A 23,778-nucleotide genomic window follows, 5' to 3' on the forward strand; every position below is an offset into this window, starting at 1 on the left:
TGGCGCCAATTAGGCTTGAGCTTGCAAATCAGCCTTATATGCTAAAAATTGTGCAAAGCAAGGCATGTGATCCGGTTCTTAGAGCATCCACAGTTGGGGGGGTGTATATGAGTGTATGTTAAATATACATCCCGAGTTAGCGGAATCGTCTCTAATAGGGAGATGTAAATATATATCACCACTATGGGAATGTAAAATAAAATGTATATTTACATATATTTTTACATCCCTTGCAGGCGGGACTCACCCGAGAAAAGAGAAGAAAAATGAAGAAAAGTCAACATAAAAGGCTGGGACTTACGGCTACACCCCCGAATTTACACCCCATTGGAGCAAAAACATATTTACGCCTCCCGGATGTGCAAAAGGGATGTAAAAGTAGCTTTACACCCCCGAATTTACATCCCTCCACTGTGGATGCTCTTACCCGCACAATAAGATCATTTCTTGTACTTGGGTTAAGGTAGAATTAAGGTTGTTGGGGCAGGGTGTTTTTCTTTTTCAGTTATTTTATTTTAATGGAGAGTAAAATTGGTATTTTGAGGCAAGAGTTTGTAGTTGAAGTGATTTAGAGTAGTTACACCTGCATCTAATGTCGTGTGTCCCCAATAAATAAAAAATCGGTATTTTGAGGAAATTTTTTTGAAGGATTGGCAATAAATTCCTCATATCCTAATTTTTTATTATAAAATTGAACCAAACTAAATTTATTCGGCCCATTGGACCAAACATAGCCTTGATTGAACTTACTATTTTACTTCGGTTCTTCTCAACCCAAAAATACCTTTGGATCGAATTGGACCCAAACAACAGTAAGATCATTTGGGTCTGCTTGACCGATTTTTATAGTTCCCCTAGCAATATTGAAGAACCTTATGGGCAGCAAATGATATTACAAGAACCAAAGGGAGTGGAATGATATTTGTTTGCCTCTTTCCAGAAAACTGAACAGATAACATCAGCAAAATAACAGCAAACGGCTTCTTTCTCTCTCTCTCTCTGTGTATGTGTGTTTGTGTGTTTGTGTGTTTGTGTGTTGGGTGTCTTTAGCTCTTTGTCTAACTCCATTTATGCCGGAAGCTTAAAACCCAAGAGACGTCATGCTGATGATTCCCTCATCTTTTAAACCCTGTAATCTCTCTCTCTCTCTGTCTCTCTGTCTCTGTCTCTCTCTCTCTCGGTGTATTTAAAAATATATATGTATGTATTTATGCATATGCACATGGGTGCATTTGGAATAGGATACTGTTAGTTGCTCAAAATTTGAATTTCAGCTTTCTTTACACTTAACCCAGAAGTGTAGATTTCTCTAAACAGAGGTTTTTTGAGTGTGCTTTTTTTCTTTTGGTGTTTCAGCTTTTAGTTTATGGCCCAGAAATTGGTTATGAAAAATTGCCTCTGCTTATTTGTTTGCAGCATAGACAAAGCTAATGTCTTTGTCAATTACTAAATGAGCTTTTCTAACTTATATGGGAAAAATACTTCAAGAGTGTAGGTTTCAGTTTCCATGATAATGCAATTGAAATTCTCACCTTCTTGTTTACAAATAAATTCACAGCCATTCCAAGACATGAGAAGTTGTTCTGCTTTATATTAGTTCTGTTTCATGTTCTCATGGTAAAATTGGGTCTCTAGATCATTGAAATTTTGTAGTTCTTAATGAGTCTCAGGACTATTCAATCGCATTTGTTATTGTTAGCTTCACACTGCAAACACTAGATATTAGGGAATGAATCAATAATCTATATCAAGTTAACACTCTCCTCACGCGTCCTGAACAGAATAATAGATAACTGAAAAATGGTGTGGTGAGAGGTTTTGAACTCATTACCTCTTGAAACCAAAGCTCTGATATACCATGGTAGACTACTGTTGTGCCCCAAAAGCTTAACGTATTAGGAATGAGCTAACAATGTGTATCAAACAAACAGTTTCTCATGTGCAGCCCAATCTGGCTTGTGGAGAGAGCACACACACACACACACACACACACACACACACACACATATATACATATGCCGAACATCTTGCACTGCAGAAAACTAACACATAGCTGGGTACTGAAGATGAGAAGATCTCTCAGAACCAGAGCTGATATCATCTTAGACTACCCCAAAAGTTTTAAGTGGTTAGGAAATGAGTGAACAATTGTAACAAGGAGTTTACTTCCTAGGGATCATTTTTTGCCTGGTCATGACCTAATACACGTGGTTATGCTGACTGCATCATGCAGTAAACACATCCGATCGTGTTGTGCAATGTAGCATATCCGTAACTATGCGCGATAGATGTGTGCCCTGTTTATATTTATGTATATATATGTTTTTTAAAAGAAATTTATTCTTCATCTTGGTTAACATGCCAACACTTCCTCTGTTGTTCTCAAATTATTGCAGAAGAAACCCGTGTTACTCCATTTGCTTTCCAGACAGAATGAATGAAATTATGAGCAGATTCTTACTATTTTAACATAATGCGTTGAGTTTATGAAGTTTTTTTTTCAGCAGCCAAACCGTGAGCATAATTATGTTTTACTTATCTTTCTTGTCAATATCTACTTACTGACAAACAGAATTCTTCCAGCTTCCCTACTAAGGATTCATTTGATTCAGAACAAGCAAATAATACAATGCTGCTCAAGTCACGACTTGAGACATGACAGGTTAGGTTTTGATTAATTGGTTAACAAATTTAGATTAATGTTTACCTACCTTATTCTGTTGATAAAAAACAAAATATTTATGTCGCTTATACAAATCTTTGATTTGCAGGTCCGGGGCAAAGAGTGGCGGCATGTCTCGTTATGAAGAGAATGTGAATCGAAGGCTTCTCCTATTTCTTTCAGTCACAACTAGCTTGTTTCCAACTTTATCTTCTTCTGGAAAGACAAAGAGTAAAAGTCAATTTGACGAAAGACGCTTACTTGAACAAAACAAGCGGATACAGAAAGAAAATAATGCACCCGAAGACTTTCCAAGTTTCATTAGAGAAGGTTTGTGCCACTGTTGCATTTGCAAATACAAACACTGACATATTGTTTTCCATAAATCATCTGCTCAATAACTGCATTTCCTGGTCATCTGTTACTATGATAAAATTTCAAGCCTCAATCAGAGAACTGTTGAAAATTTGGATCTGCCCGTTGGGTCCCACTCTAACAACACCGATATCTGTCCCCACTTTACCACCCGCCCAATCCGTCAGGTGTGGGGTTTTTATTACAAAAGGCCTCGGTATTAGTTAGAGTGTGGTAATTCTATTTAAACCCATTTGTTTTCTTTCACTCCACCGATGTGGGATTCCAACACTCCCCCTCACGTGTAATCACACGTGAAGATCCACACATCGGCAATTGAAACTCAGAGGTCGGCTCTCATTGGGCCCACTTGTTTTCAATGGAACTCAGAGGTCGGCTCTTTTCAAGCTTCGTTGGCATTTTTAAGAGTCCGACTTGTTTCCCTTTTTATTATTATTATTATTATTATTATTATTATTTTTTAAATTTTTTATTTTTATGACAAGCGTCGTTAGCTTGTACGGGCCTTGGCTCTGATACCATGTTGAAAATTTGGATCTGCCCGTTGGGTCCCACTCTAACAACACCGATACTGTCCCCACTTTACCACCCGCCCAATCCGTCAGGTGTGGGGTTTTTATTACAAAAGGCCTCGGTATTAGTTAGAGTGTGGTAATTCTATTTAAACCCATTTGTTTTCTTTCACTCCACCGATGTGGGATTCCAACAAGAACCTCTCTCCAGCTATGTCATAATCATTGTTGTTGCTTTTCTAAACATCCCGGCGGATCCAACATGTGTGTATGAACATGTGTATCAGGTTTTCAGGTTCAGGTAGTAACGCCAGAGAACTACACAAAATGTGACTCAGGGCTTATATATCGTGATTTTGTAGTTGGTGAAGGTGATTTCCCACAGGCTGGTCAGCAGGTTTTTCTTTCATTTTCTTTTCCAAAATATATCACAGTTTGACATTTACGGTTGAAGCAATATCAAAATTTGGGGAGAGGATTATGCCATGTCATCTGTAAGACATCTTAGAAAAATTTACTCGGAAAAAGAAAGTCCTTCCAACTTTTAACTTTGGTTTTTTTTTTTTCCCTAAAAAATTGACATTAAATTTATGTGAATCACTGAAACTTTTGATAAAACTCTTCTCCAACCATGACCTACTCTGATTCAAGATACTTTGCAGGTGATGTTCCACTATGTTGGCTACAATGAGTCAGGCCGTCGTATTGACAGCAGCTACACACAGGGTTCTCCTGCCAGAATCCGCATGGGCACTAATGCATTAGTCCCAGGTTAAAAGTGAAATCAATTCTAGAGTTCATAAAATTTTGTGTACTTTCTCCTTTGCCCTGGCCCCTCTACCTCACTCCCAAAAAGGAAGTGAGAAGGGGGAGGAGGAAAGATAACTAGTAGTTGAAGTTGCTAAACTAGGAAGTACTACAGGATTTGAAGAAGGAATTCGTGACATGAAACCTGGGGGGAAAAGAAGAATAATCATTCCACCAGAACTTGGACCCCCGGTCAGTTACTCATCTCTCTGATTCCCTTACTAAGTTACTATAAAGACTATAAAATGTTGAATTATACTAAATATGGTTGCTCTAAGAAAGACTCCGCAGTTATACAAAATGTTCTACTAGTACTCTGTGTACTTCTCTCACATTTCTTCCTACGTAATTCACCTCACCTAAGATATTTTTGGCATGGTCGAGGAGGCAAAACATTAGTAGACTTGCAATTGCAAGTTTCTGTTGTGATTGTGATCCTTTCCATTTGCTTTGATTTGGAGGCATTCTTCTGTACAGTGACTAGTTATTAAGGTTCTAACAAATGCCTTGAATTCTTAATTATCTTACTTTTATTTGACCACCCTGATTTGATATATTGCAAAATCTGAGCCCCTGAAGCCAACTTTCAGTCTATGGTTATTCAACCCTATGGCGTTGATCTGTTGTTTGACATCTCAGGACTTAAGAATTGGAAGATTCAAGTTTCAACAAAATGTCATTATTTTTACATTGCAGGCAGCTTGGGTCCTGTGATGCAGAGCTATCATAACATAAGCATATTCTTTGATCAAGAAATTGGATTGTTGTGCTTTCTTTTTTCTTCTCTTTTTGGGAATCATGTGCGTTTGTATTAAACTTCCATATTGTTGGTGTCGAATTAACTTGACTGATAACATGCGATCTGTTTAACAGGTAGGACCTTCTACATTTTTCAGCTCCAAACAGTTCGAAGTGTTTGATGTGGAACTGCTAAGCATTCAAAACTGCCGAAGGAGGACTGTCCTGGCTTTTTACTCTGACTTTGTATGCGAATAAATGGCGAGGCAACATTTTGCCCATTTGGGCATCTGGACATATCTGCACTCTCTGAAATGGCCAACACATGGTTATTTTGTCGAATGAATTTCGAATTCGGCTGCAGAGTAAGGGATGAGGCTCATGTGTAGTTGGAAAAAGGAATATTGTGTAACTAAAATTCTTTAAGAATAGTTCATGTATTTAGCAATTGTTGACAAAGATTGTGTTCACAAATAAAAATTGAGTTGCATGCATGTAAACTTATTGAATATTATTTTAGTCCACAAATCACCTATCTATTGTAGGGTTTTATTACAAAAACCAATTGGTAAAGGGATTTTAAGAGTGGTGCTATTGTTGTCACCCATCGATCCAATTTGCCATGGTAGCTTATTTATTTATTTATTTTGAGGTTCTTTTGTTCTTTAGGGCTTGGGATTATGGTTGGGAATAAGGGGAAGATAAAGGGGAATAGCAGGAACAGTTTGGAAACAAGACAGGGGAATAAGACTGGAGCTCTGTCCAACTTCAATTGCATTGCAAAAGATACAGATGAAAATGCCTCAGGGCCGGCTAGAAGCTATGCTGTGTAGGTCAACAAGAGAAAACCAGAATTGAAACATCCAAAATCGAAATAAGATTGAACCAAAAAAGGAAGCAACGTTTGAAGGCGTTCCGCGTGACCTAAGGAAAAAGAGAGAGGGTGCCGTTTTTGGGGCTTTTGCCTTTCCTTCGTCAGAAACTGCCTTTTTTGGTGGTTTCTGGCTAGATTTTGTGTCCTCTTCTGACTGGGTTCTTGTGATTCGTTGGAATTCATGGAGGAAGGGTCCCCTGGAGTGCTTCCTAAGCACTTGAGGCATTTTAAGAGGTCTCGAATTGTTAATGATGGCGATTTGGAGTGTGCTATGGAGGATGATGGTGTTCCTTCTTCGATTTTTGACTCTAGGTTGCAATCGAAGTCAAATTTGAAAGTTGGTACTGAAAGCTTCCGAGATAAATTGATGAATAAAGTGAATCTGATTAAGAATGTGGGTACTGATGTGAATTCCTTAGATGCTGAGGATGCTGAGCTTAATGATAAGGATGATGTTGTGCTTTCAAGAGGTGATCGTGGGCCGAGTATCCAGTTCTCAGAGCGTGCTATGAATCGTCTTTGTAAGCCTTGGCAAAATGCATTGATCATCAAGTTAGTTGGGAGGTTACACACCTACAATTACCTTCATGATCGTCTGCAACAGAAATGGAGTTTGAATGGAGGATGGAAGCTGGTGGACTTGGTGAATGATTATTTTGTTGTTAAATTTGAGGTGGAGGAAGATCTGAATTATGTGTTGACTGAAGGGCCTTGGATCATAGCTAGGCAGTATCTCACTATGCAGAAATGGAGGTCAGGTTTTTGTCTTTCCACTGCTAGTATTACGAGAATGGCAGTTTGGATTAGGGTCTCTGCCATTCAATTGGAATGTTTTGATGTTTGGGCTTTAAAGAGAACTGGAAATCTCTTAGGCAAGCTGTTGAAGATTGATGCTCATACCACTTCACAAAATAGAGGTAAGTTTGCCAGACTTTGTGTTGAGTTGGATTTGACTAAACCCCTTGAAGCTTTTGTGCAAATTAACCAAGTTTGGTATAATATTGAGTATGAGGGGCTTCCTGAGATTTGTTATAATTGTGGTCTCTATGGTCACAAAAGGGAAAATTGCTTATTGAATGCTAAATCTAATCCTCATAAGGCAAGGAGTTCTCAGGATGATGAGGTTTTGGGGGATGATGCTGCTATGAGTAAGGAGGACAATTTTATCAATAAAGAAGGGTTGGGTGGGCCTTGGATGAATGTAGAAGGCCCAAGGTTAGTGGTAATGGGGATAATGGTCAGGGTTTTGGAAATAGGAACCAAGGATCTCGTTTTGCTGCTCTCAGGCAAGTTGGGGAAAATTTTGGCAGTGATAATGTGAAAACCGATGTGTTAGAGAGGCAACCTCCTTTGGGACAAGTTTTTGATTCTTTGATTGGTCCAAAGGTGTGGACTAAATCTAAGGGGCACAAAGCTATTAATAAGTCTGCTTTGAAGGACATTTCTAATCAATCTCGAGTTATGGCCCCTCCTTCTATGAAGAAGAATCAGGCTGTGATTAGGCCTAGTAAGGAAGTTTCAAGTGTTCTTAGCTCTAAAGGGAAATTTGCTTTCTCTGTCAAGCAGGGAGGTAATTCTAGTTCAGTTAATGAGCATATGGCTAGTTGGGAGTCTGGACAACATCTGCAAAAAGATAAAAATGTCTATATTTTTGGTCATCAACCCCCTAGTATTATTGATCCTTGTGATGAGGCTGAGGGCAGTGATTCTGGTGTTGATGAGGATTCAATGGCTCTTTCCGTTACTGAAGAAGAGTGTCCAATTACGACTATGGATTTGTCTGAGGGACAAGTGAGTGATCCTAATGAGAAGTTGGTTAATAATGTCTTCGCTCCTAAGGGAGGCATGGCCGTTGATTTTTAAGGGTTTCGCCTTTAGGTGACTTTTTTCTTTAGTCTTTTTCTCATGAATATCCTTTGTTGGAATTCTAGAGGTGCAGCTTGCACTAAATTTCGATCTAAGGTGATGGATTTGGCCCGTTCTCATCATATTGATGTTCTGTTTGTGTGTGAGCCAAGAATAAGTGGTCCGAAAGCTTTGGCTATAATAAAATCGTTGGGGTTTTCTTGTTTTGAAGTAACTGATCCAGAGAAATTTTCCGGGGGTCTCTGGCTTTTATGGAATGATGCTAAAGTCAAACTGGATATTATTGGTACTTCGGATCAATCTATCTCTGCTTGTCTTTCTTGGCAAGGTCAGAAGCCTTGGCTTTTTCCTGCAATTTATACTAGACCTTGTAGTGTTAAGAAAGCGAAGCTATGGGAGTATTTGAATTTTGTTGCTAGTTGCCACCAAATGCCATGGCTATTGGCTGGTGATTTTAATGATATTCTCCAAGCTGAGGATAAAGTTGGAGGTGTTTCTTTATGTAGAGTGACTGGTATGAAAAAGTGGTTTGATGCAAACAATATGATTGATCTGGGGTTCTCTGGGCCTAGGTTTACTTGGACTAATAGAAGGGTGTTTGAAAGGATTGATAGAGCGATTTGTAATGAAAAATGGCGAAGTTTGTTTGCTGATGCTAATGTTATTCATCTGCCTAGAACAAAGTCTGACCATTGTCCTATTAAAATTTGTCTGCACTTAAGATTTTCTTCTGCTCCTCATCTAAGGCCCTTTAGATGTGAAGCGATGTGGTTGAAGAGTGACAAGTTTAAGGATTTTGTTGCTCAGCAATAGGGGAATTTTGAGGGCTCTGCTTGGGAAATTTTTTTAGCCTTGGTTCAACCTTTGAAACATTGGAATATTCATGTTTTTGGTCATTTGAGACAAACAAAGGCTCGTTTGCTTGCTAGATTGGCTGGTATCCAAAGGTCTTTAAGTAGAGGACCAAACAGGTTTCTCAGTAATTTGGAGGTTACTCTTGTGGAGGAGTTCAATCTACTTCTTGAGCAAGAGGCTTTATTTTGGCAGCAGAAATCTCCAGTGAAATGGCTTCAAGAGGGGGATAGGAACACTAAGTTCTTTCACCTCACCGCTATTATTAGAAGGAGGAGAAATAAAATTGAAAGATTAGAGGATGAGAATGATGTTTGGGTGGAAGAGTCTGAGGCTATTAAGAGTGTTGCTGTGAAGTATTTTTCTGATCTCTTTAAGTCGAGGCAGTGTTTGCAATGTAATGTGGACATTCCTAAACTTTTTCCTTGTATTGACGATGCTGATGTGGCTGGGTTAGTTAAGTCTGTTGACTTACAGGAAGTTAAGGACAGCTTGTTTGGGATTGGTGGGATTAAAGCTCCAGGTGTTGATGGCTATCCTGCTTGTTTTTATCAAAATCAATGGAGTCTTTGTGCTGGGGATATCTTTGATTTGGTCAGTACTGTTTTCTCTACTTGCATTATTCCTGAGAAGCTAAATACTATTTTGATTACTTTGGTTCCTAAAGTGCCCAATCCTAGTTCTATGGTGCATTTTAGACCAATAAGTTTATGTTGTACTCTTTATAAAGTGATTTCGAAGATTCTTGTTGCTTGATTGAGGGTTATTCTTCCTAATTTGATCAGTCCTAATCAAGTTAGTTTCGTCCCTGGTAGACAAATTGTTGATAATATCATTATAGCTCAAGAGTTAATGCACAAGTTTAAGATTTCTAAAGGGAAAAAAGGGTTCATGGCTTGGAAGATAGACTTGTCTAAAGCTTATGACAGACTTAATTGGCATTTCATTGAGTTTGTTCTTGTGGAATTAAAGCTGCCTAGAGCCTTCATTCAGCTGGTTATGAGTTGTATCTCTTCTGTTCAATACAAAATATGTGTTAATGGGGAATTGACTGATGCTTTTCGACCTCAGAGTGGTATTAGACAGGGAGATCCTCTTTCCCCCTACCTGTTTGTGCTATGCATTGAGAAGTTATCTCTTATTATTTTTTATGAAGTGGGCAAAAAGAGATGGAAATGTGTTAAATCTTCTCAGTCTGGGCCTTGTGTTTCTCATTTATTTTTTGCTGATGATTTGGTGTTATTTGCTGAGGCTAGTACTAAACAAGCTCAGATTATGAGGGAGTGTCTAGAGAAGTTTTACAGTGTCTCTGGGCAGGCTGTGAATTTTGACAAATCAGCTATTTTTTGTTCTCCTAATACTGGGAATGTACTAGCTCAGGATATTTGTCGTATATGTGGTTCCCCTTTGACGGCAAATCTTGGCAATTATTTGGGAATGCCAATTTTGCATAATAAAGTCTGTAAAGATACCTATGGTGGTTTGGTTAACAAAGTGCAAAATTCCCTTACTTCTTGGAAAAGCAAGCATTTGTCTTTAGCTGGTAGGGCTACCTTGATACAGTCAGTTACCTCTTCTATTCCTGTGTATACAATTCAAACTGCCAAGTTGCCAGTGAGTGTGTGTAATGCTTTGGATCAGATCAATTGTAATTTTTTTCTGGGGAGGCACAGAGAATAATCATAAGATTCATTTGTGTCAATGGGATTTAGCATGCAGACCTAAATGTAGAGGAGGTCTGGGTTTCAAAAAAACTCAGCATATGAACCAAGCTCTTTTGGCTAAGATTGGATGGAGGATGCATGCCAAAGATAAGGGGTTATGGGTTAAAATTTTTGAAGATAAATATTTAAAAGGGCAGAGTATTGTGGATGTTGATTTGAAAACTAGGCAAGATTGTTCCTCAACCTGGAGAGGGGTTTTATATGGTTCTGAACTCCTAGCCAAGGGTTTAATTTGGAGAAGTGGTAAAGGGGATGTTGTGAAGTTCTGGAAAGATAATTGGATTTTGGGCTCTCCTCTATCTCTTTATGAGAGAGTTGTCAATATGGCTGATCCTGACTGTACTGTGTCTCAGTTTTGTCTGAGGAAATGGTCCAACGAATTATTAATTTCCCTGCTGGTTTTGGTGGTGGTAGGGCTGATGCTAAGATATGGAAGTGTAATCCTAATGGAGTGTTTACTGTCAAGACTGCTTATGAGTTGTTGGTGCAAGGTGAGCAGTGGTTGGATCCTTTTTGGAAGATTCTTTGGAAACTTAAAATTCCTCCAAAACTACAGTTTTTTTTATGGTTGGTCTTTTAGGAGAAAATCATGTCTAATGCTCAGCGTGTTAAAAGGAGGCTTTCTTCTGATTCTTCTTGTAGTTATTGTGGATGGTACAATGAAGATGCTTTACATATTCTGAGGGATTGTTTGAAAGCTAAGGAACTATGGAGTCAATTTCTCCTTCCTAGTCAGTTTAGTAAGTTTTTTTAGGCTGATTTTAAGCCTTGGCTTATGAGCAATCTATGTTCTTTAGTGAAATGGTATGGCTGCTTCCCTTGGATTGATGTGTATGTTTTTACTTGCTGGTTCTTATGGAAGTGGAGAAATCAACATATTTTTAGTGGGGATGATACTTTCCTTTGCAGCCCATTCAAATTATTGTTGCTGCAGTTTCTGAGTGGTTTAAAGCTTTCGGTGGGACTAAAAACCAGGAAATTAAGGAGCACCAGGTTCTGTCCTGGGAACCTCCTATCTCTAACTGGTTGAAATTGAATGTTGATGGCTCTAGAAGGGGTATGTCAGGTGCTATTGGGGCTGGGGGTTTGATCCGAGACTCGGTTGGGAATTGGCATGGTGGTTTTGTAGTTAATCTGGGGGAGGGCTAGATCTTAGAAGCTGAGCTTTGGGGATTGTTCTTTGGCCTTAAACTAGCAATTGGGAAAGGTGTAAAGAAACTTTTGGTTGAAATGGATTCAGCCACTACTATCAGGCTTATTCAGTGCAAGGAAAGTCTTGAGGCTCATCCCTTTGCTGGGTTACTGGATTGTTGTAGAGAGATGTTGTCTCAACTGGATTGTGTGGAGGTGCATCATATTTTTCGGGAGAAGAATTTTGCTGCTGATTGCCTTGCTAATTTGAGCTATAATATGGGGTCGGGTGTTTGGTTTTTAGATGAGGCACCTAGTTGTCTTGGTTCCATTTTGATTGATGACTTTTTAGGAGTTGGTCACCCTCGTTTGGTTCGAGTTGTGTAGTTGTTGTTTTGGGTTTTGGGGTTCTTTCCCCCTGTTTCATTAAAAAAAAAAAAAAAAAAAAAAAAACCAGAATTGAAACCTTTGAAAGAAACTTTTGATTCCAGTAATAATTTTCATTTTGATATTAAGACTTTTACGCAAGTAAATTGTCGAACTTGGCATGTTGAAGAAAAATGTGAACCTCCAAGCATAATTTCACCACCACTAATCAATTAATGGGGAAAAATTATGTTGAAGGAAAATATGAACCTCCCAACGTAATTTTCCCACCACTAATCAATTAATGGGGTTTTATTATTTTAGGTTCGACCCATTCAAGACACAAGTCTCTTAATTACAATCCCTCGCTACAAGGGAAAAACCCTTTGATTCCATCATAAAAAAACATAATGTGTGTGTGTTTGGTTTTGCGGCTGCTCCCAAATCCAACCTCAGGGTGCCTACGTATCCCTTGCGGGAATCAAGTCACTCGTAGTTCAATGATTCGCAATGAATAAATGAATCATCGCAAAAGAAGGAATTTGAATTAATTTGATTTAGGAGTGTTTGAGTGAATTTAGCTGAATAAACCAGGGATTCGATAGGGAATTGTGTTTGGGATGGTTGCATCTAGATTGAATATCTAGATTGCCTACGTACCCTTTCAAAGGGATCAAACCAACGTAGTTCGGAATTGATTTGGAAATTAATGGGTAAGTGTGACCCAATAATTTAGAATTTGTGTTTTTGGGACAATTGGGAGATTCTCATAGGTGGATGACCTATGAGAAAAATTAGAAATTAATGGGTAAGTGTGGCCCACTAATTGAGAATTTGTGTTTGAGATATTTGAAATTAATCTCAGTGAAATTTGCACGGGTAGATGACCCATGAGAAAAATTAGATGGTTTTATATCATTCTTCTTTTTGTCAATGTCCAAGAAAGATAATGACCGATTTTGATGAACTCACTAATTCTCTATAATTGAAATTTGCATTCAGGAAAATGTTTGGACGAATTTGGTTAGGATAAAACCAGAGATTCAAATTTAGTTGCGGTTGCGTCTAGTGGGATGCTAGACTGCCTACGTACCCTTGACGGGATCAAACCGACGTAGTTCCAAACCGATTTGTGTAAAGATTTGGTTGATGAGAATTTGGTTGCGGTTGCGTCTATTTGGATGCTAGACTGCCTACGTACCCTTGATGGGATCAAACCAGCGTAGTTCGGAAATGATTTGGGTGGAGATTTAATTGATGAGAATTTGGTTGTGGTTGCGTCTATTGAGATGTTAGACTGCCTACGTACCCTTAATGGGATCAAACCGGCGTAGTTCTAAATTAGAAATTAATGGGTAAGTGTGACCCAATAATTTAGAATTTGTATCTTTGAGACAATTTGAGGATTTTCATAGGTAGATGACCTATAGGAAAAATTAGAAATTAATGGGTGAGTGTAGCCCACTAAAGAGATTTGAATTGAAATTTGCATGAGTAGATAACCCATGAAAAATTGGATGGTTTTGTACCACTTTTCTTGTTGTCAATGTCCAAGAAGAATAATGAGTAATTTGAATTATTCTATTAATTTTTCCTTATAATTGACAATTGCATTTGGACCCAAATATGGATGTGAGGATGTTTAAAATTGATCCATGAACTATATAATAGGCAGTTTGGATTTTTATAAATTTAATGGATAATTATTTGAATCACCCATTAAATATTATGGGCCTTTGAAAATCAATGAACAATTATTTTTGACAGTCCATTATTTTATTTCCGGCCTACTATATTTTGACTGGCCCATTTTTTGGACATGTGAAGAAAAGAGAAAAGAAGGAAAGAAGAGAGAGAGTTGAAATAAACCCAATACACAAACTAAGTGGCTGACGCCACGTTCTATTTTTTTTGGTCTTTTGACTTCTTTTTTTCTTCTTTGAATTTCTTATCCCTTTCGAAACAAAGTGGCTGACACCACTTCCCTTTTTTTTTTTTACTCTTCTTCCCTTTGTTTTCTTTTCAGTGGAAGCCTCCTCCTTTTTTTTTTTTGGTTACTGCCATACATAACACCAAGCCAATTCCTCTCGTCTATTTTTGGTTTTGGTTTTTGTTTTCTTTGCTTTTGGTTTGCTGCGCAACCAGAAGTTGCCAACAGGAACGCGGTTATCCTTTTTCCCTTTTTTAAGGATCTCCATCCTTTGTTTTAATTGTTTGCAAACAATCCCCAGATGAGGAATTCAAGGATGGGCTGCACAACGTGGCCTCCGTTTTCAAGCTTTGTTTCTCTCCTTTATGTGCACGCAGCTGATTTTTTTATTTACTGTAAGATTAATCCCCCAATGATTCTGTTTGTGGGTTTTGTACCCAAATTGGATTTGTCATCCAGAGAACTCAGTGAATGAGCATTGTGCCCAAAGCGGATATATCAGAGAGTGTTTGATTGAGGGTTACACACCCATGGTGGATTTTGTATCCAAGATTTGTTTAGGGTGTAAAAACCCAAACTTGTTTTGAGGGTGAAAACCCATATTTGTTTTCAGGGTGAAATACCCAAGCTTTGTTTCTGGGGTGCGAAACCCACTGTTTTGATTTTAGGGTTTATTACCCAAAGATGGATTGAACATCCAGGAAATTTTGATTGAAGGGTTGCCACCCATTATGGATTTATCATCCAACAAAATGATTTAAGAGTTGCCACCCATGATGGATTCATCATCCAAGAGTTTGATTTGAGGGTTGCCACCCGTTTGATTGATTAAAAGGGTTGCCACCCAACATGGAGGACCTCAAGAGAGGAGCCTTGTTGCCCTTTTTTCTCTTCAGTCTGCCGCTGCGTTTTTTCTCTGCAGCCTCACGGCTGCCTCTTCTCCAAGCCCTTGTCGCCTTGCAGGGCTTTTTTTCAGCCTCCACCCACTTTTCTACAGCACCTTCTCCTCTTCCCGGGGTGTGTACGTTCATGTCTTTTATAGGCAAAAGATGAACAGCAGTTGAGGAAGCACGTTTGCTAAGTGGGCAGCCTCTCTGCTGAATGGAGTTGCCAAAAAATAAACACGATTTCTTCCCACCATTATATGATTATCCTCTTCCTTTACTTATCCTTTCCTTTTTTCTAGGGATAAGAATAGGGACAATTTGATACACACGTTGTTTCCCATTTGTTTTGAGAGCAATTGTCCCCCCCGGGGTGTGTACGTTCATTTCTTTTATAGGCAAAAGATGAACAGCAGTTGGGGAAGCACGTTTGCTAAGTGGGCAGTCTCTCTGCTGAATGGAGTTGCCAAAAAATAAACACGATCTCTTCCCACCATTATATGATTATCCTCTTCCTTTATTTATCCCTTCCTTTTTTCTAGGGATAAGAATAGGGACAATTTGATACACACGTTGTTTCCCATTTGTTTTGAGAACAATTGTCATGTGGTTGTGGGAATCACCCACCCAATGTTATGGTGGTTATCTAAACCCACGATTTTTTTTTTATAATTTTTTTTTTTTTTTTTTGGTTCAACATGGCGGAACCCTATAAAACCCGTTTTATAGAAACTAACAATTTCATTGTGGTCTTAGATTCTGAGGTTAACATGGTGGACACTGGTATGCTAAAATATTTCCCTAAGGCTATACAGAAGTCGCAGGATACTTCAAACTTCTAAGGCTAGGATCACACTAAGCTTGAGTAGGCTTTAGACTTTCAGTCGAGGTCCCTTCCGTTGTTGCTGCAGTAGCTTTAGACCTGGAAGATCAAGGATGATTACCCCAAGCCAACACAACATAGAAAAGTGGAATGAAAATTGGCTCTAGAGGAGAGGGTCAAGATTGAGAATTTTATTCAATATGGACCACAAATACAAAGTTTAGAACTCAGATGTTCCAGATAGCATTTCAAAAGGACTTCCAATTGCTTTTGAAAGCAGAATTTGCACACCAAATACCTTGCAGTTGCAGCATTAGTGATGGCTTGCAGCATTAGTGATGAAGCTTCACGATTAGTCTATCAAAAACGTAGATTCAAATCCATCCAGAGTACTAAATATCATTGACCAAATATTTGTCTCATATAACTCATAAATACAGAAGTACTTTCAACACCAGACTCAAGCAGATAATTATAATGAGTATTAACAATCTATACTGTATATTTATTTATATACATCTCTCAATGAATATAATGAGTGGTATTCTTTCCAACAAAGTTATTTGGAAAAATTAATGGACTATGAATTAATGATACATCTTACTACAACCTACCATGGAACAAGTACATACAACTAACACTGTAACAGGTGCCAAACCAAAATGCACGGCCCATTTACTAAAGAAATTATTTACCGTTCTTCTCCTGACGTTCGGTGATAAATAATAGTCTCCTCTGAACTCGGATCCACGTGATATTGCCCATAAAATGCATAAATACCAACTGTAATAATGCAAAGGATGACAAATCTCACCCATGCTTCATGGTGTATCTGCAAAAGAATAAATTACTTATCACTCATCCGCTTTGTTATTTGAACTCTTTGATTTAGTTCCTTTCATTACCACTTTTCTGGCGAACTAAAAGAGTACCTGGGCGAATAGAAACATGTTGAAGAAGATGCATGTGGCTGGGACAATAGGAACACCAGGACAAGAAAACCCTGGCAGATCGGCATAAACCTGAGAAAAAAATAAAGATGAAAACGGGGATACAAAGAGATATGGTCATGCAGCCTATCCGTGACTCAATTTAAAACCATATTGCATAAGGTTGGGCACACACTTTTAACTCTTGAAGACTAGTTAGTCACTAAAAATTTCAGATTTTGATTTACCAACAAGTATTATGAATCCTGCAACCAATTAAATAACAGCACATAATGGTCACTTACTTGGCGGAAACAAAGAGCACCCATAGCAAGTATTGCCACAACTACAGCTACCACCAGAAAAACAATTGAAACACTGAATCTGTAGCAGAGTCCAGCACTAAAACCACCACATGCAACTATTAAGAGGCAGATGACACCTTCCCGCCAGGTAGAAGAAGACACTTGACTTGATGCCTTATCTTTCAAACGAAGAGCAACAACACATGCAGCAACGACAGAGTAGCCTGTCTGAAACAAGCCAATACAAGGTGAGGTGTATACACCCGAAAGTATTAGCAACAAAGAAATGCCTGATAATACCAATCTTAGTACAAACCCCAAAAGCCATGCAACTATTTCCTACAGTTCTACAGCTATCCATCACATCATGCCGTGCACTGTGCCACTGCCATCTTCGATAGAACTTAAGCTAGATAATGATGTCATTGGCAAATGATATATTTTATAGTAGTTTCAAAATATATGAAACAGCCTCAACCCATATTTTAAAGCACATTCATTTAACATCCTCTATATGCTACAAACAAATTTGGACAGTGACTTACCAATGACCCAACTGAAAGAATGTGCGAGAGAATATGCACATTGAACAAGCCTGCCAAGGCGGCAGCAACAATACCAACCCAGACCTGAGAATGAATGGGAGTGTGGCATCTTGGGTGTACTCTAGCAAACACTGAAGGTAGTAAACCATCTCTTCCAAGCCCAAGATATAATCGAGACTGTTCATGAGAAACAATCCATCATTTAAATTGGCACATGCTACATGATGGGAGGTCACTTCAACTAAGTCAGGGGTAAAATGGCTCACCTGAACATACAGACCAACTAGAAGGGTAGTCGTAAGTCCAGCAACAGCACCTACACTGATTAAGATTGAAACAAATTTCAATCCCTTGGATGTAAAAGCATTAGCCAATGGAGCATCTTCCCCAAGTAAATAGTAAGGTAGCATTCCAGTGATCACCAAACAGACACCAATATACAATGCAATACATATTAGAAGGCTGCCGATGATTCCTATTGGCAAGTCCCGCTGAAATATAAACGTTGAAAAAAAAATGATGAGAAATTCTTATAGAAGAAGATGGCGTGGAAGATCTTTTCTACACATATAAACAGAATACTCATCAGATTAACTAAAGTAGTTGGCTACAAAAGAAGTTTAATCACTCCAAACGTGGCATACCTGCGGTCTCTTTGATTCTTCAGCTGAATTAGCAACTGCATCAAATCCAACATATGCAAAAAATACAACTGTTGCTCCAGTCAATATTGGTTTGAAACCATCTGGGGCAAAAGGGGTCCAATTTGAAGTATCAACCTCAAAAGCACCAGCGAAGATGACAATAATAACAATGATAACCTGCAGGAAAATTGGCATAATATAAATACACCTGCTTGAATCGCAAACACTTTTAGTGCAATGCTTCACTTAAAGAAAATACATGGAAAGAGCACCTTTGTTGCAGTCATAAATGAGTTTACGGCAGCGGATTCTCCTACACCCCGACAAAGGATTACAGTAAGAAGCACAAGGAGAACAGGAGCTAATACATTGATCGATATAGCTCCTCCGAGGAACTTTTGGCCACCGTGTCCAATCCAGTCTGGAATGTTTTCCTTAAAAATTGGGAATAGTTCTAGAATTGTAACTACATAGCTTGCTAAGCTCCGGGCTATGCTAGCGGCTCCAATATGATAGTCGAGCATAAGTTGTGCAAAAACAAGAAAAGCAGTGAGCTCATTGAAAGCCGTGTATGTGTAAAGGTATGCTCCACCAACAACGGCAGGAAAGCGAGAAGCTAGCTCAGCGTAACAGAGTGCATTTAACACACAAGAAACTCCAGCAAGAATGAAACTAATAGTCACTCCTGCATCATTATAACAAACTTCATATTAATCCACTCAAAGAGAACCCAACATAAACAAAATTGGCTCTGCTAAGATCCTTATGCATTACTAATTTAAAAAAACACTAATTATAAATTTCCAAATCTCCAAAAAGCTGAAGCTAACAGCAGATGGCACCAATATATATATATATATATAAATTCCTACACAATCTCTAAGATGGAAAAAAAAAAAAAAAAAAAACTAAAAACTCAATTTGAAATATGTACTTAGGTATGCTTCAAGAAATGACAATTCATTTGCAGATTATCATGGATTATGGTTTATCTAGTAAAGATGATAAATTGGGATTTGAAAAACTGCCCATTAATCCATTTCATACTGCAATTAACAAATACTCCAGCTTTTCTTCAGCTGAACTATTAGTTAATAAAATATTAAGCATACAGATTAAAATTGAAGAGTTCAGCCTTCAGATCATTATTACCAGGGCCAGCGTCGTGGGCGACGGTGCCGGTGACGACGAATATGCCGGCGCCTATAGAAGCGCCGACGCCGAGGAGTATGAGGTCAAACATGCCGAGGCGACGGACGAGGCCGTCGCCGGAGTTCGTGCGGACGGCAACTTCCAATGGAGAGCCCAAGGGTTTGGTCCTTAAAGCCGACGACCAGAAATGCGACCAGCATGACGACGATGCCGACGACGTCGTTTGATTCTGGGTCGTCCGCCTCTGACCACCTCCCATCGTTTCTTTCTGGGTTTCTAATTTTGTTTGCGAGCAGTGGACGAAGATGTCTGTCTGGTATTTATGTTAAGAAGTGTGGGGCCCACGCAGTGAAATGTGTAATAAACTGAGAGGAAATGTACGGATCTTTTAGATACTGAAAACCAGTGATTGAATGTGGACTGTTACTGTACACCCATTCATATTCACACACGTTTCTTTTTCTTTTTTCTCTTATTTATTTATTTATTTATTTTTTCTAAAAAATTTCTTGTGGTAAATTGAGCGCATGCTTTTTTGCAGAAAAATTTGTATGGTATTAATACCTACCCTATCTTTTGACCAAAAATTTATAACCAGAAAGAAACCCCTATATCAAGATATGTATATTAATCTTTTTTGGGATTGTGTAGCAATTGAAGTAAATTTATACAGCACATAGACTTCCCATACCAAGATCAATAGCCCCTTGGAATGTCTACTAACCTCCCTTTATAGGCACACCTAAGAGCATGTCCAGCGCTATGCAATAACCCGGGCAAAAGGCCCCCCAAAGCCTGGGCCAGCACTCCAAAGACAACAATCGCAGCCCGGGCAAGCCATGGGTCCCACCAGCCCGAGCAGCCCAAGGGCAAGTTCTGGGCTTGGAGTTTTATGACGCGCAGAATTCAAATTTTTTTGTTGTGCCACGTGTCGCGACAGAAGGCTCCTTGTTTTTTTCCGAAATCCGACGGTCCTCGTTTTTGGCTTAAAATTGCAAAAAATTCGAAAAAATTCTGAATTTTTTTTAAAAAATACCAAAAAATTCTGTATTTTTTCCCTATAAAATACCTAACCATTTTATTTACTTTCCACACCAAATCTTCATACAATTCTTCTTTATCCAATATTTTTTAGTCTCCACTCACATTATTCACTTTCCACACCAAATCTTCATTCAATTTTTCTACATCCAATATTTTTTTATCCAAAAATTTAATTACAAAAGATTATCAAAATTAATGGTTTAAAGTATAAAAAAATAAAAAATGAAGTACAATGAATAGTATTTGCCTTGCCCTAGACCTTGCCCTCATGGGTGGAGTTGCAAATGGCAAGGCTGACACTATTTACGTGAATAGTAGCAGCCCTTGCTTGCCCTTGCCTTAGACTTAGCCCTTGTGGGTGGAGATGCTCTAATAGGTTCAAGTAGATCAAGTTGGGATAGTGGCTCTTCTGGTATTGTTCTAGCTTCAGTCTATTGACAAGTGTGGAATAGGTTTTACATTAATTAACGACTGTCAATTGCTTAGGTAATGTGAAAGGACTCGAACTAGGAGAATATGTCTCTTTTTTACTTGAATTTGTCTATTTATTGCTTACCAAAAAAGAAAAGTTAAAGTGATGACACTACAAATCGTGGGATGTTTAAAAAGACAAGAGAATTTTCTTAAAACATCACCAATCATGCTCTCTAGTTTTAAAATGAGCATTTTTTGCTCATCACTTTAACCTAAGGTGTACACTTATCACCGTTTTAATACTTGACACGTGTTCATGGGTATAACTATAGTTACATAAATACAAAGTAAATAATTAACTATGATTATGCCAAAAAATTAGTGTTTACCCATAAAAAACTTTAGTAATTAGCATTTGATACATTACTTATTTTTGTTTTGGATAAGGTGGATGAGTTTTAAATTTTATTTTGTTAAAGACCAATTAGTAAGCCCATGTGCTAAAAGCATGATTAATATAAGAGTTACATTTACATTTTCACCATTTTCTGATATTTTGTTTCCATCGTGATATTAAAGTTAGCGATCGACAAGGACTAGATGAGCATCGGCATCACGACCATAGCGATCAACCTAGCGTCGGACCTTCAAGTGGTTATCTTCAAAGCTACATCGCATAGCGAGCAAGACGCGTATAGGAGATCATCATCGTCACGAGCTGAGTATCGGTGCTTGGTTCAAAGGAGGTTTTCATATTAAATCTAGGCTCCTTTTGGACCCTTCTCGATTGCAGTCCTGGTTTTGTTAGTTGTTCACCATAATCAGCATGAAGATCAGGTCAAACAGTTTGTACTAGTATGATTGATTAGCTCCCCTGTGCTGCTATTATGTGTTAATTGATTTACTTTGTCCTTAAATTGGTGACTTGTGTGTTTCTTCAACATTTTAATTTGATATTGGTTGATAGGAATTTGATGTGCTTCCTAACCTAAAGGATTGCAAATTTTGTTGAAGAATATGAGTCCCACATTGAAAATTTGACTAAATAAAATACAAAATATAATGAATGGTTCTACTACTAATAATACTGAGACCTTTTATGATAAAACCCCACACCTACTGGACTTTATACTTGTTAAGTTAGAGACAATATCGGTATTGTTAGTAGTGGGTCGTTGGCCCGTCTCTTTGAATTTAACATGGTATCAGAACCTAGTTGGTTGACTGGCCCCGATTAAACCCAAATCAAACAAACTCAACTCAAACAAAAAAAAAACCCCAAATTGAATCAAAATTAAACAAACCCCAAATTAAAATTTTTTAAAAAGAAAAAAAGGAAAAAAGAAAAGAAAAACATTGACTGATGTGGAATTAATTGCACGTGTGGCCCACTAAAAAGTGGTCCCACGTGAGGAAGAGTGTTGAAGAATACACGAGTCCCACATCGAAAGCTTAACAAAATAAAAAGTCTCATATAATAAATGGTTCCACACCTAATAACATTGAGACCTTTTGTATAAAACCTCACACCTGCTAAATATGTGGTTAAGTTAAGGACAATATCAATGTTGCTAGTGGTGGGCCAATGGCCTGTCCCTATGAAATCCTAAAATGGTATCAGAGCGGGTTGATTGAATGGGCCTGAATTGGGCCTCTATCCTTACCCAATATGTGGTGTTCACATGTTAAGCTTGAATGTTTATCCCTACCCTTTACCCAATATGTGGTGCTCACGTGTTGGGTTTGAATGACTGGCTCTGATACCACATAAAGGAAGTTGGGGGGAGTAGCTCAACTCCTTATAAGCCCTTGCTAGGTTTCTCAACTTTCCAACGTGGGACTTTTTATCTTCACATTCTCACACGCCCCGCACATGTGGCAAATTTTCAAGTTTAACACGTGGACAACACATATTGGGTGATGTGGAGCACGTTTGGCCATTGGGCTTTCACACATGGGCTAACCATGCTCTGATACCATGAAGGAAGTTGAGGTTCCACCTGAAAACCAATTGGCAATGAGGGGAGTAGCTCAATTCCTTATAAGCCCTTGCTATGTTTCTCAACTTTCCAACGTAAGACTTTTTACCTTCACATTCTCACAGATTCTTGGTCTTACACAGCAAAATTGGAGTTGACCTCTAGTATGTTGTTGCTTGCAACTTTGACTACTACCTCACAAACACAAACTGGGTTTTTTGGTGCTGCAGATGATCTTTCCATGGATGTTTGATGAGATTCATGCCTTAAGGAAATTCAAAGGTGCTGCTCATATATTGGCTGAGAAAAAGGATTGGCCTCCACTATATGACATCACTACACTAAATAATAACAAGGTGTGCTGCCTTTATATGAAGTTAATCGTCTTGAATATCAACTGGCCATAAGATTTGCACAAGGAGATCTAAACCTTGTAGCAGCCTATGATGTTTTCCATTTTGACCGTACACATAATGTGAATTATCAGCAGTTTCGTCGTTAATGTATGAATTTGATTCACAACATTGATAGGTACTGTTGCAGCTGCTGTTTACTATGAAGACATGTTTGTAAACTTCAAACTGGTCATGAAAACAACATCTTAGATAGCCGAGATTCGGTTGTGGATAACTAACGAATTCATGCATTCTGGTCTGCGCAATGCAGGGAGCCAAGTGATGTGGTCTGGTTTTTATGTTATGCGATTGAATTACTTGGAAATGGGCATTTCTACATATTTTTTTTGTTTAATTTCGGTGGTGTTGTTTTGAGATTTGAACTGTAGCTACTTTGTTGTGTTTTGAGTTCGTTTATGAATGTATTAGAGTGGTAGCTTCGCTTCATCTGAAAACCTGGTGGCATTATCACTTACCACACATGTACTGCCCTCCTTCATGTCTATAAATACCTCTCAATATTACTTTCAAGTTCTTATTGAAAGGTTTTTTTTTTTTTTTTTTTTTTTAACTTTGAAATTACGATAGGCTGGTAACACAGACAACTTTGCTATACCAGGAAGTCTATAGTTTTACCCTGTTAATTTTTCCATCCCTAGTTTTAATTGATATTAACCTGTAATAAAACTAATTGCTAGACAGCACTATAGAATATCAACAGTGAGTAATCAGGCTATTTTACAATTTTTATTGTTAAGCTTGGATCCTTACTTATATCGAATTACAATATATTTTGTCGCACTGTCAAGTAGTACTTCTCCCATGCG

General features: G+C 38.3%; 3 protein-coding genes across 3 annotated transcripts; 2 read left to right on the plus strand and 1 right to left on the minus strand.

Moving 5' to 3' along the window:
• Positions 1-921: 921 nt before the first annotated feature.
• Positions 922-5,599, plus strand: LOC103331597 (FKBP-like peptidyl-prolyl cis-trans isomerase family protein). The gene is made up of 7 exons (XM_008234231.3): positions 922-1,131; positions 2,584-2,662; positions 2,772-2,992; positions 3,837-3,946; positions 4,212-4,320; positions 4,472-4,548; positions 5,230-5,599. The coding sequence occupies exons 1-7, from the start codon at positions 1,101-1,103 to the stop codon at positions 5,350-5,352; spliced, it is 750 nt and encodes a 249-aa protein (XP_008232453.2). The 5' UTR covers positions 922-1,100; the 3' UTR covers positions 5,353-5,599.
• Positions 5,600-7,933: 2,334 nt separating this feature from the next.
• Positions 7,934-9,442, plus strand: LOC148917182 (uncharacterized). Its single transcript, XM_089052379.1, has 2 exons — positions 7,934-8,456; positions 8,685-9,442. Exons 1-2 carry the CDS (start codon positions 7,934-7,936, stop codon positions 9,440-9,442), a joined length of 1,281 nt encoding a protein of 426 aa, XP_088908505.1.
• Positions 9,443-15,442: 6,000 nt separating this feature from the next.
• Positions 15,443-19,420, minus strand: CAT9 (cationic amino acid transporter 9). The gene is made up of 9 exons (XM_089052772.1): positions 19,120-19,420; positions 18,240-18,652; positions 17,968-18,144; positions 17,590-17,814; positions 17,324-17,500; positions 16,779-17,006; positions 16,477-16,566; positions 16,240-16,376; positions 15,443-15,643 (listed from the first exon to the last, which is right to left on the minus strand). Exons 1-9 carry the CDS (start codon positions 19,376-19,378, stop codon positions 15,577-15,579), a joined length of 1,773 nt encoding a protein of 590 aa, XP_088908898.1. The 5' UTR covers positions 19,379-19,420; the 3' UTR covers positions 15,443-15,576.
• Between the last annotated feature and the right edge of the window lie 4,358 nt (positions 19,421-23,778).

Source organism: Prunus mume, linkage group LG5, assembly GCF_029339155.1.
Source record: "Prunus mume cultivar Tortuosa linkage group LG5, ASM2933915v1, whole genome shotgun sequence".
Classification (NCBI taxonomy): domain Eukaryota; kingdom Viridiplantae; phylum Streptophyta; class Magnoliopsida; order Rosales; family Rosaceae; genus Prunus; species Prunus mume.

Bases quoted from the DNA above. Each gene is read 5' to 3' on its own strand.
- LOC103331597 (XM_008234231.3), top strand. From the start codon at position 1,101: ATGCTGATGATTCCCTCATCTTTTAAACCCT. The intron at 1,132-2,583 runs GTAATCTCTCTC...GAATTCTTCCAG, and splicing joins TCCCTCATCTTTTAAACCCT to CTTCCCTACTAAGGATTCAT. The intron at 4,321-4,471 runs GTTAAAAGTGAA...GAAGTACTACAG, and splicing joins CACTAATGCATTAGTCCCAG to GATTTGAAGAAGGAATTCGT.
- LOC148917182 (XM_089052379.1), top strand. From the start codon at position 7,934: ATGGATTTGGCCCGTTCTCATCATATTGATGTTCTGTTTGTGTGTGAG. The intron at 8,457-8,684 runs GTAATGAAAAAT...AAATTTTTTTAG, and splicing joins AAGGATTGATAGAGCGATTT to CCTTGGTTCAACCTTTGAAA.
- CAT9 (XM_089052772.1), bottom strand. From the start codon at position 19,378: ATGGGAGGTGGTCAGAGGCGGACGACCCAGAATCAAACGACGTCGTCG. The intron at 17,007-17,323 runs GTAAGTCACTGT...GGCTTGTTTCAG, and splicing joins TTCTTTCAGTTGGGTCATTG to ACAGGCTACTCTGTCGTTGC. The intron at 16,567-16,778 runs GTAAGTGACCAT...TTTTTTTCTCAG, and splicing joins GTGCTCTTTGTTTCCGCCAA to GTTTATGCCGATCTGCCAGG.